Raw genomic sequence first — 13847 nt, 5'->3', positions numbered from 1 at the left:
TCATTGCATATGGGAGTAAATGCCATTTGATGATGATGTATAATTTTCTTAATATATTCCTGAATTTAGTATATTCCAAGATTCTGTTGGAGATATTTGCATTTATGTTCATCTGGGATATTGGTTTGTGATTTTATTTTTAGTGATGTCTGTGTTTTTGGAATCAAAATATTGTTGACTTTATTGAAATTGGTTGAAAAAATTTCCCCATTATTTGGGAAGATTTTGAAAAGGGTAGGTAGTAGGTTGTCTTTGAGGGTTTTGTAGAACTTACATGATAAGCCCATCTGACATGGGCTTTTGTTTGTTAAGAGACTTGATTACTCTCTTCTTGCTTGTAATTGTCCTGTTCAGGTTTTCTCTTGAAGATTTAGTCTTGGTGTGTGTGGTGGTAGAGTTGAAAAACGAATTCATTTCTACTGAATTCTCCAGTTCAATAGCATAAAATTGTTCATGCTTATTTGTATTTCTCTATTACTTGCTCTAAATTCCCACCTTTAATTCCTGATCTTTGTTATTAGGGTTTTCTCTTTTTTGAGTCTAGCTACGATTTTGTTGATCTTGTTTATTCTTCCCAAAGAACTCTCTCTTGGTTTCATTGTCTTTTTGATTTCTAGTTTGCTTATTTCTCTAACTTTTATTTCCTTCTCCTACTGACTTAGGATTGTGTAGCCCTGTAGCACTGTCCTCCCATTGTTCATCGATTTGCTCCAGCGGGCAACAGTAACATCTCCACTGTGAGACTTGTTACTGTTTTGGGCATATCAAATACGGGGAGCTTGCCAGGCTTTGCCGTGTGGGCAAAATGTTTTCAGTAGCTTGCCGGGCTCTCTGAGAGGGGCGGAGGAATCGAACTCAGGTCAGCCTTGTGCAAGTGTATATTCTTTTAATAGTTCTTTTAAGATATGAGGCAAGGTTATTTGAACTTTTTATTTTCCTTAAATATACCTGCATTGCTCTATACTTCCCTTTGCCACTGCTTTTGTTGTGTCCCCTATGCTTCATTTATTTCTTCATTTTTTTCTGACTGTGCTATGTTACATATGCTTCATGCCAGCTCTTCAGTAGCATGTTGTTTCTGGACATAGGACTTTTCCCCAGCTTTCTTTTTATGGTTAGTTTCTATGTTTATAGATAGGATTATAATGTGAATTTTGATTCAGCATGTGTTCTGTCCTGGTGAATGTCACATGTGCACTGGAGAAGTGTGTATTTGACTTTTTGGATGTGAAGAGCTATGTTAATGTCTATAAAGCTCAACTTTTCTGACCTTTCATTTAAGACTATTGTTTCTTTATTGATTTTTTTGTGTGGGGTGGAGAACTGTGGTTCATCTAGCCCATGGTGAGAATGGATTGTTAAAGTCTCCTAGTATATTGCTATTACCTTTCTTCAAACCTGATAGTTTGTTTTATTTATTTTGATACCACTTAATTTGGAGTGTAGATGTTAATGAGTGCATGTCTGTCAGATCCTCTTGATGAATTGATCTCTTAATTTATAATCTAAGGTCCATTTGAAATATATCTGATGTAAGTATGACTGTTCCTGTTTCTTTAAGACTACCGTTTTCCTGTATGATTGTTTTTCAACCATTTGCTTTCAGTCTTTATCATTAAGGCTCAAGTGATTTTCCTTGTAAGTATCAAAATGTTATCTTCCCCCGCACACACAGCCTCCACCACTTCCCCATCCATATTACCACTCTGTGCCTTTTTACTGGTGAGTTCAGGCTTTTGACTTTATAAATGAAAATGAAGTAAAGGAATTTACTGCCATTTTATTATATGGATTTCGTGTGCTTGTGAAATTTGTTTTTCTGTTGGATTTTTCTCCCCAAATAGTTTATCTGCCTGTTGTGTGTGTGTGTGTGTGTGTGAGAGAGAGAGAGAGAGAGAGAGAGAGAGAGAGAGAGAGAGAGAGAGAGAGAGAAGAAGAGAAGAGAAGAGAAGAAGAGAAGAGAAGAGAAGAGAAGAGAAGAGGAGGGGAGAGGAGAAAGGGGAAAGTGGTTGCCACAAACCATTTGTGGCAAAGGTTCAGGGCCCTGAAGGTGGACTTGTGGAATCGGCGGAAGGACATGAACACTCTCTCAGATGTTGAAGGAGATCTGGAGGTCTCTCTGCCTTAAAAATTTTTGCGTCCATATGTATATGTTTCCTTGATATGCATCTAACTTATGACTTCATCACAGCAGATATTTAGGCAAGAAGCTTTCTATCTCACTTAATCATCCTCCCGAACTTGGCCCTGACAGTTGCTGTCGTACAGTATTTTAAAAATACAAACTGCACAAGTACAATATGCAAGGTGCACATACAACTCTTGAACTGTGTTAGAGTAGTACAGTCCTCATATCTGATTAATCATTTAATCACTTAACTTCCGTTAGTCGTCGATTTTCTCGAGCAGGCGCCAGTAACACCTCCATTTGTCCCTGTCGCGTGCTAGTGTAGCCCAATGGCATCTGTTCGCTCTGGGAACTTGAAGAGCCTCAAACGGATCGTTCATGATCTTGACGAAGAAGTCTGACCATCTGGTAGGTTTTGACATTCCGTGGAATCCAGTCGGTAACAGCTCTAGTCCAGCGGTCGTCTTTAAATCTCATTACGTGACCAGCCCATCTGATTTTTGACACCTTGGCAAATGAGACAGCGTCCCTGATTCTTGATCGCCGACGGATGTCGGAACTCTGGATTCTTTCTCTCATTTGAGTGAAACGTGATATTCCAAACATAGCTCTTTCTATTCTTCTTTGGGAGACCTGAATAGCGTTCTCATCTTGTTTGCGCAGGGCCCAGGTCTCTGAGGCATATGTTAATGCAGTAAGAACAGTGGAATCAAAGAGATGTGCCCGGAGCCGGAGGTTCTTCGTCCTCTTAGCTATTTCTTTGACGTTCTTGAAGGCGTTCCAAGCTGCTCTCTTCCTCCTGCGCAGCTCGGGTGCCAGGTCATTTGTCATGTTGACTTCTGGACCTAGGTACACATAGCTGTTGCATTCGGAGATGGTCGTTCCGTTGAGAGCTAATGGAGCATCAGGAACGAAGCTGTTTCTCATGAACATTGTCTTCGTAAAATTCAGCTGTAGTCCTACCTTTCCACATTCACGGTCAAAGTCGGCCAGCATTTGTGCCGCTTGGCTGATGTTTGGTGTTATTAAAACAATGTCATCAGCAAAGCGGAGGTGGTGTAGTTGCCGACCATCTATCTTCACTCCCATTCCTTCCCATTCCAGTCGTCGCATGATGTTCTCGAGGGTGGCACTGAAGAGTTTCATTGAAATGGTATCACCCTGCCGAACCCCTGTCTTGACATCAATGATTACTTCTTTGTAGAATGGTGAGATCCTGGTAGTGAATCCGCAATACAGCTCACGGAGGATCCTGATGTATTGGGTTTGAATGCCCTGATTGGCTAGGGCTTCAATGACTGCTTCCATCTCAACAGAATCAAAGGCCTTCTTTAAATCAATGAACGTTAAACAGAGCGGCATCTTGAACTCCCGAGAAACCTCAATGAGCTTGGTTATCCTGTGGATATGGTCGATGGTGCTGAATCCTTTGCGGAACCCTGCTTGCTCGCATGGTTGTCCTTCATCTAGTGTTCTGCCAATCCTATTTAGGATGACTCAAGTGAACAACTTGTAGATGACAGACAATAGGCAGATCGGGCGATAGTTGCCAATGTCATGCATGTCTCCCTTCTTGAACAGTAGTACGGTCCTGCTGGTTTTCCATTGGGACGGAAATCTACACTCCTTGCATTCAGACAGGTAGCAAGTGAAGAGCCGAGCCAGTGTATTGATGAGTACTGACGGCAGGTTCTTCAGGTGTTCAGGTCTGACCTTGTCTGGGCCGGGTGCTGTTTGTTTCTTTACCAACGAAATGGCGTGTCGGATTTCGGAAGGGAGAGCGTTGGGAACGACATATCCATCCTGTGGAATTTGGTATGTCGGCAAGTGGACATGGCTATCGAAGAGATTTGAGTAGAAGTCATGGATAATCTTCTCCATTGCCGTTCTGGAGGATGTGATGGATCCATCAGGACGTCGGAGGGCAGGCATCTTGGTCTTGTAGTTGGCGAAGGACAGGCGGGCGTTACAAATACTTTTCCCAGCTTCTGCCACATCTACCAGCACTTCTGCACCCACGTGGCAGCTCCGGCCGAGACTCACGCACGACTGAAGACCCACAGAACAAGATAAGCAGAACTCTCTGAGACCTTGGACTCCAGGTTCGGCGGATCCAGGGACAGAGTTTCTCTGCTTGCTCCCACCAACCACTGGTGACAAAGGGATTCTAATCAGGAGCCCCACCCTACCCTGCCCTGTCTGCTTCCATTAACCACCCAGGGATTGGATTGCGCACAGAAGACCCACCCTACCCAGATAAATACCCCACTGGCAGACTTCCACTATCGACACTACCTCCACTACCCAGCCGCCACCACACTCCAGGACGCTTTCTGGACCCGCGTGGCAGCTCCCGCCGAGACTCACACACATCATAAGACACTAAGTACCCATCTTCCGGAATTGTCGTACCATATTTGATAGGGTTCAAATATGGTAACACCTACAAGGGTGATTAGAGGTCGCCCCAAAAGCCTCTATCCCTCTCGTAAAAACTGGCAAGCTACCGAGAGTATTCCGCCCGCATGGAAGAGCCTGGCAAGCTATCCGTTGTGTATTCGATATGCCAAAACCAGTAACTACAACTGGTCTTATTCATATCTGATTATGGCTTCATAACCCTTTCCATTCCAAATCCTAGAGACTTTTATTAGGCAGTTAGGACTATCAGGATATCCGATCCCTTCATTCTTTCTCCTTAAACTGTGACCAGCTCTTTCCCCACCAAGGATTAAGGTTCTAATCTGCTTTATAAGATTAGCACTGTAGCACTGTCCTCCTGTTGTTCATTGATTTGCTTGAGTGGGTACCAATAATGTCTCCATTGTGAGACTTGTTGTTACTGTTTTTGGCATATCAAATACTCCACAGGGAGCTTTCCAGGCTCTGCCCTGCGGGCAGGATACTCTCAGTAGCTTGCGGGTCTCTGAGAGGAATGGGAGAATTGAACCAGGGTTGGCTGCATGCAAGGCAAATGCCCTATTTGCTCAAGAAATTCCTTGGGCCAGAGAGATGGTATCAAGGTTAAGGTACTTGAACTGCATGCAGCTGGGTCCCAGGCATCACATATGGTCGGTCCCTCAAACACTACTAGGAGTGATCCCAGAGCACAGAGCCAGGAATAAATCCAGAATTTAGTTGAGTGTGGCCAATACCCACCCACCCAGCACACCAAACAAAAAATCCTTCATGGAAGATTTTCTGAAACTTACTTCAGTGTGTGTGCAGATAAAGATTTTCTAAGGCTTCTGCACTCTTACTATGTAGGACAAGGGATCCATTCTAAACTTTTTCTACCATTTCTTCCAGGACAAGGACTTTTGATTTCTAATACTGAATTATGGGGCCAGAGAAAGTATAGCTAGTAAGGTGCTTGTCTTACCTCTCAAATTCAATCCCTAACATCACACATGGTCTCCCAAGAACTGCTGGGAATGATCCCTGAGCACAGAGCCAGGAATAAGCTCAGAACAGTGCAAGGTATAGCCCAAAACCCAAAAAGAACAAAATGCACTAAATTCAGATATGTTTTTGTTTGTTTTGGGACCATACTTTGAGTGCGCAGGGATCACTCCTGGCAGTGTTTGGAAGACCATGTGTAATGTTAGACACTAAAGTAGAATGTAGTTATCTTCGTTTTTGTTTGTTTGGTTTTTAGTCATACCCAGTGTTGCTTAGGAGTTATCCTGGCTCTCCACTAAGGAACCATTCCTGGCGGTGCTTTGGTGTCCATATGGAATGCTGGGGATTAAACCCAGGTTGGCCACATGCAAGACAAGTCCCTTACCTGCTGTACTCTCTCTCTAACCCTTGACCCCCATAGTTTATTTTTGAAGGGATGTTTTTCTCACCAGATCAGTTTGTTCTCTTCCACCCTTCTGCCCATTTAGCAGGAAATGGATCTGAGTTGCCACTCCTTTTCTAAAATAAAAGAAACAGCATAAAAGAGAAATGTCTCATAGAAAACTGCTTCCCCTTATTTTAGAATCCCTAGGAACAGGGATATAGGGTTAGTTCTGCAGGCATCAATCTCTTCCAAATTCCCACACCTCCCTTGATGAACAAGAAGCACTTAGATTTGACTTGATGCCCAACTTTATAGAAATGGAAGGAAGAGCTGACAATAGGGATTTAAACTGGCCCAAAAAGATTAAGATGTGAATTCAGGGCCAGAGGAAAAAAGTACAGAGGCTAAAGGCACTTGCTTGTTTGATCCTATCCTCATATATTATAAGATTATTTACATTTATTTATATTTAACAAAAGCCACAATGGCCTACTGCGCCTTATTCTTTGCCAAAGGTTCAATGTATCATATTTTATATGCTTTCTATTTATTTCAACAGACCTATTTCCCCGGGCCATATGCCCTGGTTGAGACTCGTCAGGGGCTGTTCGTGGTTCTCCTCTGCATGGGTACCATATTTTGTTAGTAATCATGTAAACAGGGTGATTTCTAGTCAACCGCGGTGGGTACAGCTCCTCTCCTAACTCGGGACCATGTAGGGCTTTTCCTGTCTCTACTTTGTCTTTTGTATTTAGATAGCTTAATATATTTGGGGGTTTCTGTGTATCTATTAGTTCACATTACTGTAAGCCATTTATAAATTTTCTTACTGACCCAACTGGTTATCTCCTGCTGTGTGTTTTACATGGGCTGAATCTCCAGTCATTATTCTCCTAGAACTTCTGAAACTAAATTTACATATTAACCACAATGCAAACATTATGAGTATACTGATTTCGAGAATGGGGGGCGGGGGGAGATGTTATTGTCTAATTCCAGGAAGAAGCATTCCTTGAATGTCCTTCTGCCATGAGTGGACCTTGTCATACTGCAGGGCTGGTAGACTTAGCAAGTGGTGAGCAAGGTGTTTTCCTTGCACACGGCTTACCCAGGTTTGTTCCCAGGCACCCTGTCTATTGCCCTGAGTACTGTTAGGAGTGATCACTGAGCACAGAGCCAGGATAGCTCTAAGCACTATTTGGTATGCCTCAAAAAATTGCTGATTGGCATGAAAACTTACATTTAGCTTTTTGAAGAGTCATCGAACTAGTTGGTTAAGCAATTTTACTTATTTGTGGGGGTCAGGGAGACTGGAATAGGTGGCCCATACCCAGATTTGTTCAGGGATCACTCCTCACTCTGCTCAAGGGTCATTTATGCTGATGCTTGGGAGACCATATGCTTTGGCTTTGTGTTCAAGGATCACTTTTTTTTTTTGTTTTTGGTTTTGTATTTTTTGCCTTTTGGGGTCACACCCAGTGATGCTCAGGGATTACTCCTGGCTCTGCACTCAGAAATTACTCCTGGCGGTGCTTGGGGGACCATATGGGATGTTGAGGATTGGACTCCGGTCAGTCGCGTGCAAAGCAAATGCCCTACCCGCTGTACTACCGCTCCGGCCCAAGGATCACTTCTTGCAGTTCTCGGGGGGCCATATGTGGTACTGGCAATCAAATCAGAGTTGACTACATGCAAAGACAAGTGCCTAAACACCAACGATTTTTCTGGCCCAACAGTTGACCCATCTTGCTGGTGGGCCACCAATGCTGATGATCACCAGCAGTGCATGTGGATTTCACGTTATTCAGGTTTTTTGTCAGCTCTGCTTATTATTATTATTATTATTATTATTATTATTATTATTATTATTATAGCTGCCTTAGTGGGTGTGAAATAGTGGTGTGTATTTTTGGTTATGTTTTCCTTGATGATTAATGATGTTGAGTGTGTTTTTTTCATGGCTATTTTTATTGGCTGTTGTGTATCTTTGTGAAATAAAAATCTTTTGCTAGTTATTTATCTATTTATTGGCTTTTTGGATCACACCCACTGATGCTCAGGAGTAGTTACTCCTGGCTCTGCACTCAGAAATTACTCCTGATGGTGCTCAGGGAACCTTATGGGATGTCAGGGATCGAACCCAGGTTCGTTTGATGTTATTGTTCCAGGTCCCTTTGCTAGTATTTAAATGAGGTTATTTGTCTTTTCTATGAGTCATAGGAAGTCTTGAATATACATATTGTGAACACCAGAGCATCAGGGTATGTTTTTTTTTTCCTCCTGGTGCTTACTTTTGGAAATAAATCTAGGAAAATATTGCTTGGTTTAGTTTCATAAAGATTTACTTCAAGCTCTTTGGTTTTATTTAAATCTATTTTGAATTTTCTATACAGAGTGAAGTATTAGGAAAAAATTACTCTTTCATATATGGATATCATAAGGCTTTTGATTTCTCTTGAGATCTTGCTGGAATTAAGTGAGCATACATGTAAAAGCTATCTTTGATATTCAGTTCTATGCAGTTAATGTCTACTCTTATGCCAGTCTTTGTTTTGGGGGACATATCCTATGTTGCTCAGGATCTGTTTTTGGTTCTGAGCTCAGGAGTGACACTTGGCAGTGCTTAGGGACCACATGTAGTGCCCAGGTTTTGGCTGCTGTTGCCACATGCAATGCCTTGCCTCTTATACAATCTCTGGCCCATTTTGCCACTCATTGTTATTTTGCTGTATTTTTTTTTAATTTAGGAGTACTGCTATTTATTCATCCATTGATTAAGCTGATTGAATTGGGCATGTGCTCCACATTACTTTTTTTTAAAATTCAGAATGTTAATTTTATTACTATTTTTATTATTATTTTTTAAATCACTGTGAGACACAGTTACAAAGCTTTCCTGTCTGAGTTTCAGTCCTACAATGATCACTTACCCACCCCTCCACGAGTGCACATCTTCCACCACCAAAAACCCCAGTATCTCCCCCATCTCACCCCTCCCCCTGCCTCTGTGGCAGACAATCTCCCACATACTCTCTTTTGTATTGCTTGTTATGAATAGCATAAGATGTCTTGGGGCACTCTCTTGGAATTCTAAATTTTAGATAATTAGGGTCTGGAGAAATCTCTGCAGCAAGCTGCTCGGTTCAAAGATTCCTTTGTGTGTCTCTGGATCATGTCCATCAAGGAGCTTAAGTGGCAGCCAGAGGCAGTTTGTGGGTGTGATCTCCAGGGTTCCACAGGGAGTGGGGAATGAGAGGGACTGGCCCATCCCCTCCCTGTGAGGCCTAGAGTTTGCCATCACTGAACCCACACACCTGCACTTCTCATTGGTTCTGGAAGTTGGCTGCCGCCAGGGTTTTTTAGGGGGGAGGTGGAGGGACAACTCCTGTCCTGTCTGAGGCACCCCACTTTGCTGTAATTTTTGAGAGGTATGTTAATACTCTTAATTTTCAAAATTGTTTTGGTCATTTTAGCTTCATTAATTTCAATTTTAGGATCAGGTCATCAATTTTTTTGCAGAAAAGACAGCTAGACTTTGTTAGTAATTGCATTGAATTTGGGGTGTAGTGCATTGTAACACATTGTTTCTAATCCATCAACATACCATTGTTTCTGTAAGGAATGGTTTAGGTACATATGCATCCCAGTTGGCAAACACCTCTGCACTACCTGGCCTGTCGAATTCTTAAATCAGGTTAATTACAGAATCTATGCTAAGAGTTGACATTTTAGTAGAAAACAAATTACCTTTTATAAAGTTGTTTCAAATTACTGACTGGAGTACAATTACAATAACTGTTATTTCATCCTCATTCTCACTGGCAGGGTATCTCTCTAGGTGCTCTTTTTCTTTCACAGATAAGCAGTGTTTCTGTGTCTGTCTGTCTCTAACCCTACAGTGCTGGTGCTCTGTTGCTGAGCCTCCTTGGTCTGGCATTTGATTTTACAAAAGATTCCATTTGATCTTTATTGATTGCCTTTTAATTTTTTATTTCCGGTTGGGGCTGGGGCAGTTCTTTAAGGACTCTTAATTCTTTCTCTCTTCTCTCTCTCTGTCTCTCTCTCTGTCTCTCTCTCTCTCTCTCTCTCTCTCTCTCTCTCTCTCTCTTTTAGGACTCTTAGTTCTCTTTGGGGGCTCAGTCACTCTGTCAGTGCTCAGGGTACCAGGGCTCCTGACTGCATTTGATTCAGTCCCCATGCCTTTTATTAAGCATTAGTTCATAAATTGTTTAAAGGTAAATCTAAATTGAATTTACCTTCAACCAACCAGCTGTTTTTTTGTTTTGCTTTTTGTGGTGGTGGTGGGGAAACTCCAGTGGTGCTTAGGGCTTATTCCTGGTCTGCACTCAGGGTTCACTCCTGGGGATTCAGGGGACTACCTGGGGTGCTGGGGTGCTGGGGTGGGGGCGTCAAATCCGGTTTGGCCATGTGCGCAAGCTTCCTACCCTCTCTTCTGTCTCTCTAGCCCCTCAAATGTCTTTATCTTTTACTGCATGTCATAAAAAGTGGTATTATTTGTATAGGACAGTGGGTTAGAAGGAGGATACTAAAGCTGAAGGGTTAAGCCTTGATATCTTGGTACACTTACAACCTTTTTATACCCATAGTATCCTGTTCCAGTGTAATTGGAAAACCTTGAGTAAAGACACTAATTATTTCATGAGTAATATACAAGATAGTAGTACTAGTAGCACTTATCTAGCTCTTTGGATTATTGTAAAGATTGAATACTGTATAGTACTGTATTCAACAATACACATTTTTGTATTTGGACAACTCTTAAGGCAAGTATCTTTCTGTGTTAGAACTGTCATTGCGCTGATCATGGAGTCTTGAGTAAAATGTCTTACAAAATACTCAACATGACATTTATTTGCTGTTTTGTCCTGTCTTTAGTGAGTTGAAGCAAGTTGTCTTTTGTTCTGTTTTGGTTTTGTTTTCAGGCTGTACTCAGATGGTGCTTGAGACTTATTCATGGCTCTGCACTTAAGGGATCACTCCTGCCAGTGCTTGGGGGACCATAGGTAGCTCTGGGCATCTAACTAGGGTTGGCCTTCATTCAAAGCAAACTCTTTTTTTTATTATTATTATTAGTGAAACACCATGAGGTACAGTTGTAGATTTACAAATTTTTGTGCTTGGGTTTCGTTTATACAATGATCAAATACCCATCCCTCCACCAGTGCCCATTTTCCGCCACCATGGATAATATCCCTCCCCCCCCCCCCCAGCCCCCCCATCCCACCCTGCCACTGTGGCAGCGCATTCCCCCCTGTTCTCTCTCTCCTTTTGGGTGTTGTGGTCAGCAAAAGAGGCATTGAGTGGCAAACATGTTCAGTCCATAGTCTACTTTCAGCCTGCATCTCCTCTCCTGGGAGGATCCTCCAAACACCCTTTATTTGGTGCTCCCTTCTCTATCTGAACTGCGCTTTCCCCTAGAATACCTGGCTGGCCTCTAAGCTATGGAGTAATCCGCCTGGTGTTGATCTCAGCTGTTCTTGGGTATTAATCTCATATTTTGTTACTTTATATCCCCCAGATGAATGTAATCTTTCTATGTCTGTCCCTCTCTTTCTGACTCATTTCGCTTAGCATGATACTTTCCATATTGTACCACTTGTATGTAAATTTCATGACTTCATCTTTTATAAGAGCTACATAGTACTCCATTGTGTAGATGTACCAAAGTTTCTTTAACCAGTCATCTGTTCTTGGGCACTCAGGTTTCTTCCAGTTTCTGGCTATTGTAAAGAGTGCTGCAATGAACAAACAAGTGCAGATGGCACTTCGACTACACATTTTTGCCTCTCTGGGATATATTCCCAGGAGTGGTATTGCTGGGTCAAATGGGAGCTCAATTTCTAAGTTTTTGAGAAACGTCCATATTGTTTTCCAAAAGCGCTGAACCAGTCGGCATTCCTACCAGCAGTGAAGGAGTGTCCCTTTCTCGCCACATCCGCACCAGCAATGGTTGCTTTTGTTCTTTTGAATGTGGGCCAGTCTCTGAGGTGTGAGATGGTATCTCATTGTGGTTTTGATCTGCATCTCCCTGATGATTAATGATGTGGAGCATTTTCTCATGTGCTTTTTTGCCATTCAGATTTCTTCTTTGAGAAAGTTTCTGTTCATTTCATTGCCCCATTTTTTGATGGGGTTGGACGTTTTCTTCTTGTGGAGTTCAACCAGTACTTTGTATATCCTTGATATCAACCCCTTGTCAGATGTGTATTCGGTGAATATCCTTTCCCATTCTGTAGACTGTCTTTGTATTTTGGTCACTGTTTCTTTGGAGGTGCAGAAGCTTCTTAGTTTAAGATAGTCCCATTTATCTATCTCTGTTTTCACTTGCTCGGCCAATGACGTGGCGTCTTTGAAAATACCATTAGCCTCAATGTCATGGAGGGTTTTGCCAACTTTGTCTTCAATGTACCTTATGGTTTCTGGTCTGATGTTGAGGTCTTTAATCCATTTTGATCTTACTTTTGTACATGGTGTTAGGCAGAGTTCTGAGCCCATTTTTTTGCATGTAGCCATCCAGTGATGCCAGCACAATTTGTTAAGAGTCTTTCCTTACTCCACTTCACATTTCTTGCACCTTTATCAAAGATTAGATGATCATATGATTGAGGGGAGATGTCGGTGTATTCAACCCTGTTCATTGGTCTGCAGTTCCAAAGCAAACTCTTTATCCTTCACTTTCTCTCTCTCTCTGGCGTTACGACCCGAGTTCGATTCCTCTGCCCCCCTCAGAGAGCCCAGCAAGCTACCGAGAGTATCTAGCCCACATGGCAGAGCCTGGCAAGCTACACGTGACGTATTTGATATGCCAAACACAGTAACAATAAGTCTCATGATGGAGACGTTACTGGACCCGCTCGAGCAAATCAATGAACAACGGGAGGACCGTGACCATATATATATACACATACATACATATATATAAAGCTATAAAGCAGCTCGTTTACATGCTTGAGTAGTGTGAGGATCAAGTGATTTCCTCATGTGAAAAATACATTTTAAACCTTATTTTTTGAAAAGCAGTCATATAAAATTGCTGGGTTTTTTTTCACATTATTTATTTTTATTAGTGAGACATCATGAGGTACAGTTGTAGACTTACAAATTTTTGTGCTTAGGTTTCAATTATACAATGATCAAATACCCATCCCTCCACCAGTGCCCATTTCCCACCACCACGGATCCCAGTATCCCTCCCCCCACTCCTCCACCCTGCCTCTGTGGCAGGGCATTCCCTTTTGTTCTCTCTCTCTTAATTGGGTGTTGTGGTTTGCAAAACAGGCAGTGGGTGACAGTCATGTTTGGTCTATAGTCTACTTTCATCATGCTTCTCCCATCCTGGGAGGATCCTCCCAACACCCTTTATTTGGTGCTCCTTTCTCTATCTGAGCTCCCTTTTCCCCTAGCATGTGTGGCTGGCCTCCAAGTTACAGTCAATATATTTTTGTTGTTGTTATTTTTATTGTTGAGTGGGCATATGTATATTGGACATGCAATGTTTCCTATTTTTGTTTCAAATGATTTTTGCTTTAGGTTTCTGGTTCATTTGCAACTTAAATATGTGAAATTTTATATCACCTGTATATCCTCTGTTTAAATAGAGAACCAGGTGGAAATTAGGATTAGATTTAAATAAATATTTGTTTCTTTTTCTTAAAAACAGGGCTGATGGAGTTATGAGAACTATGAACACAGAAAAGCTCCTAAAAACTGTACCCATTATTCAAAATCAAATGGACGCCCTTCTTGACTTTAATGTAAGTTGATTTCACAGATGCTTTTATAAGAACTAAAAAGAAAATTGGATATCGGTCAGTTTTTATAAAATTAGTTTTTTCATGTATGTACCTATTTGGCTAGGGAATTGTGGTCCGGAATAAAATTACTTTTCATTTTTATAGTTGATTTAGACTT

General features: G+C 41.8%; 1 protein-coding gene across 9 annotated transcripts in view; it reads left to right on the top strand.

Annotated features, from left to right (window-relative positions):
* The window catches only part of PICALM (phosphatidylinositol binding clathrin assembly protein), a 121945-nt gene that overhangs the window by 52639 nt on the left and 55459 nt on the right, over positions 1 to 13847 (top strand). For all 9 annotated transcript variants that reach the window (XM_056115898.1, XM_056115894.1, XM_056115895.1 and 6 more), the window contains exon 5: positions 13597 to 13690. In XM_056115898.1, coding sequence (XP_055971873.1) covers positions 13597 to 13690 — 94 coding nt within the window. The remainder of the gene's footprint in view (positions 1 to 13596; positions 13691 to 13847) is intronic.

The sequence above is a fragment of the Sorex fumeus genome, unplaced genomic scaffold (assembly GCF_029834395.1).
Source record: "Sorex fumeus unplaced genomic scaffold, SorFum_2.1 ptg000030l, whole genome shotgun sequence".
Taxonomy (NCBI): domain Eukaryota; kingdom Metazoa; phylum Chordata; class Mammalia; order Eulipotyphla; family Soricidae; genus Sorex; species Sorex fumeus.
Note: the sequence above shows the minus strand (reverse complement) of the source record. Positions and strands in the feature narration are given on the sequence as shown.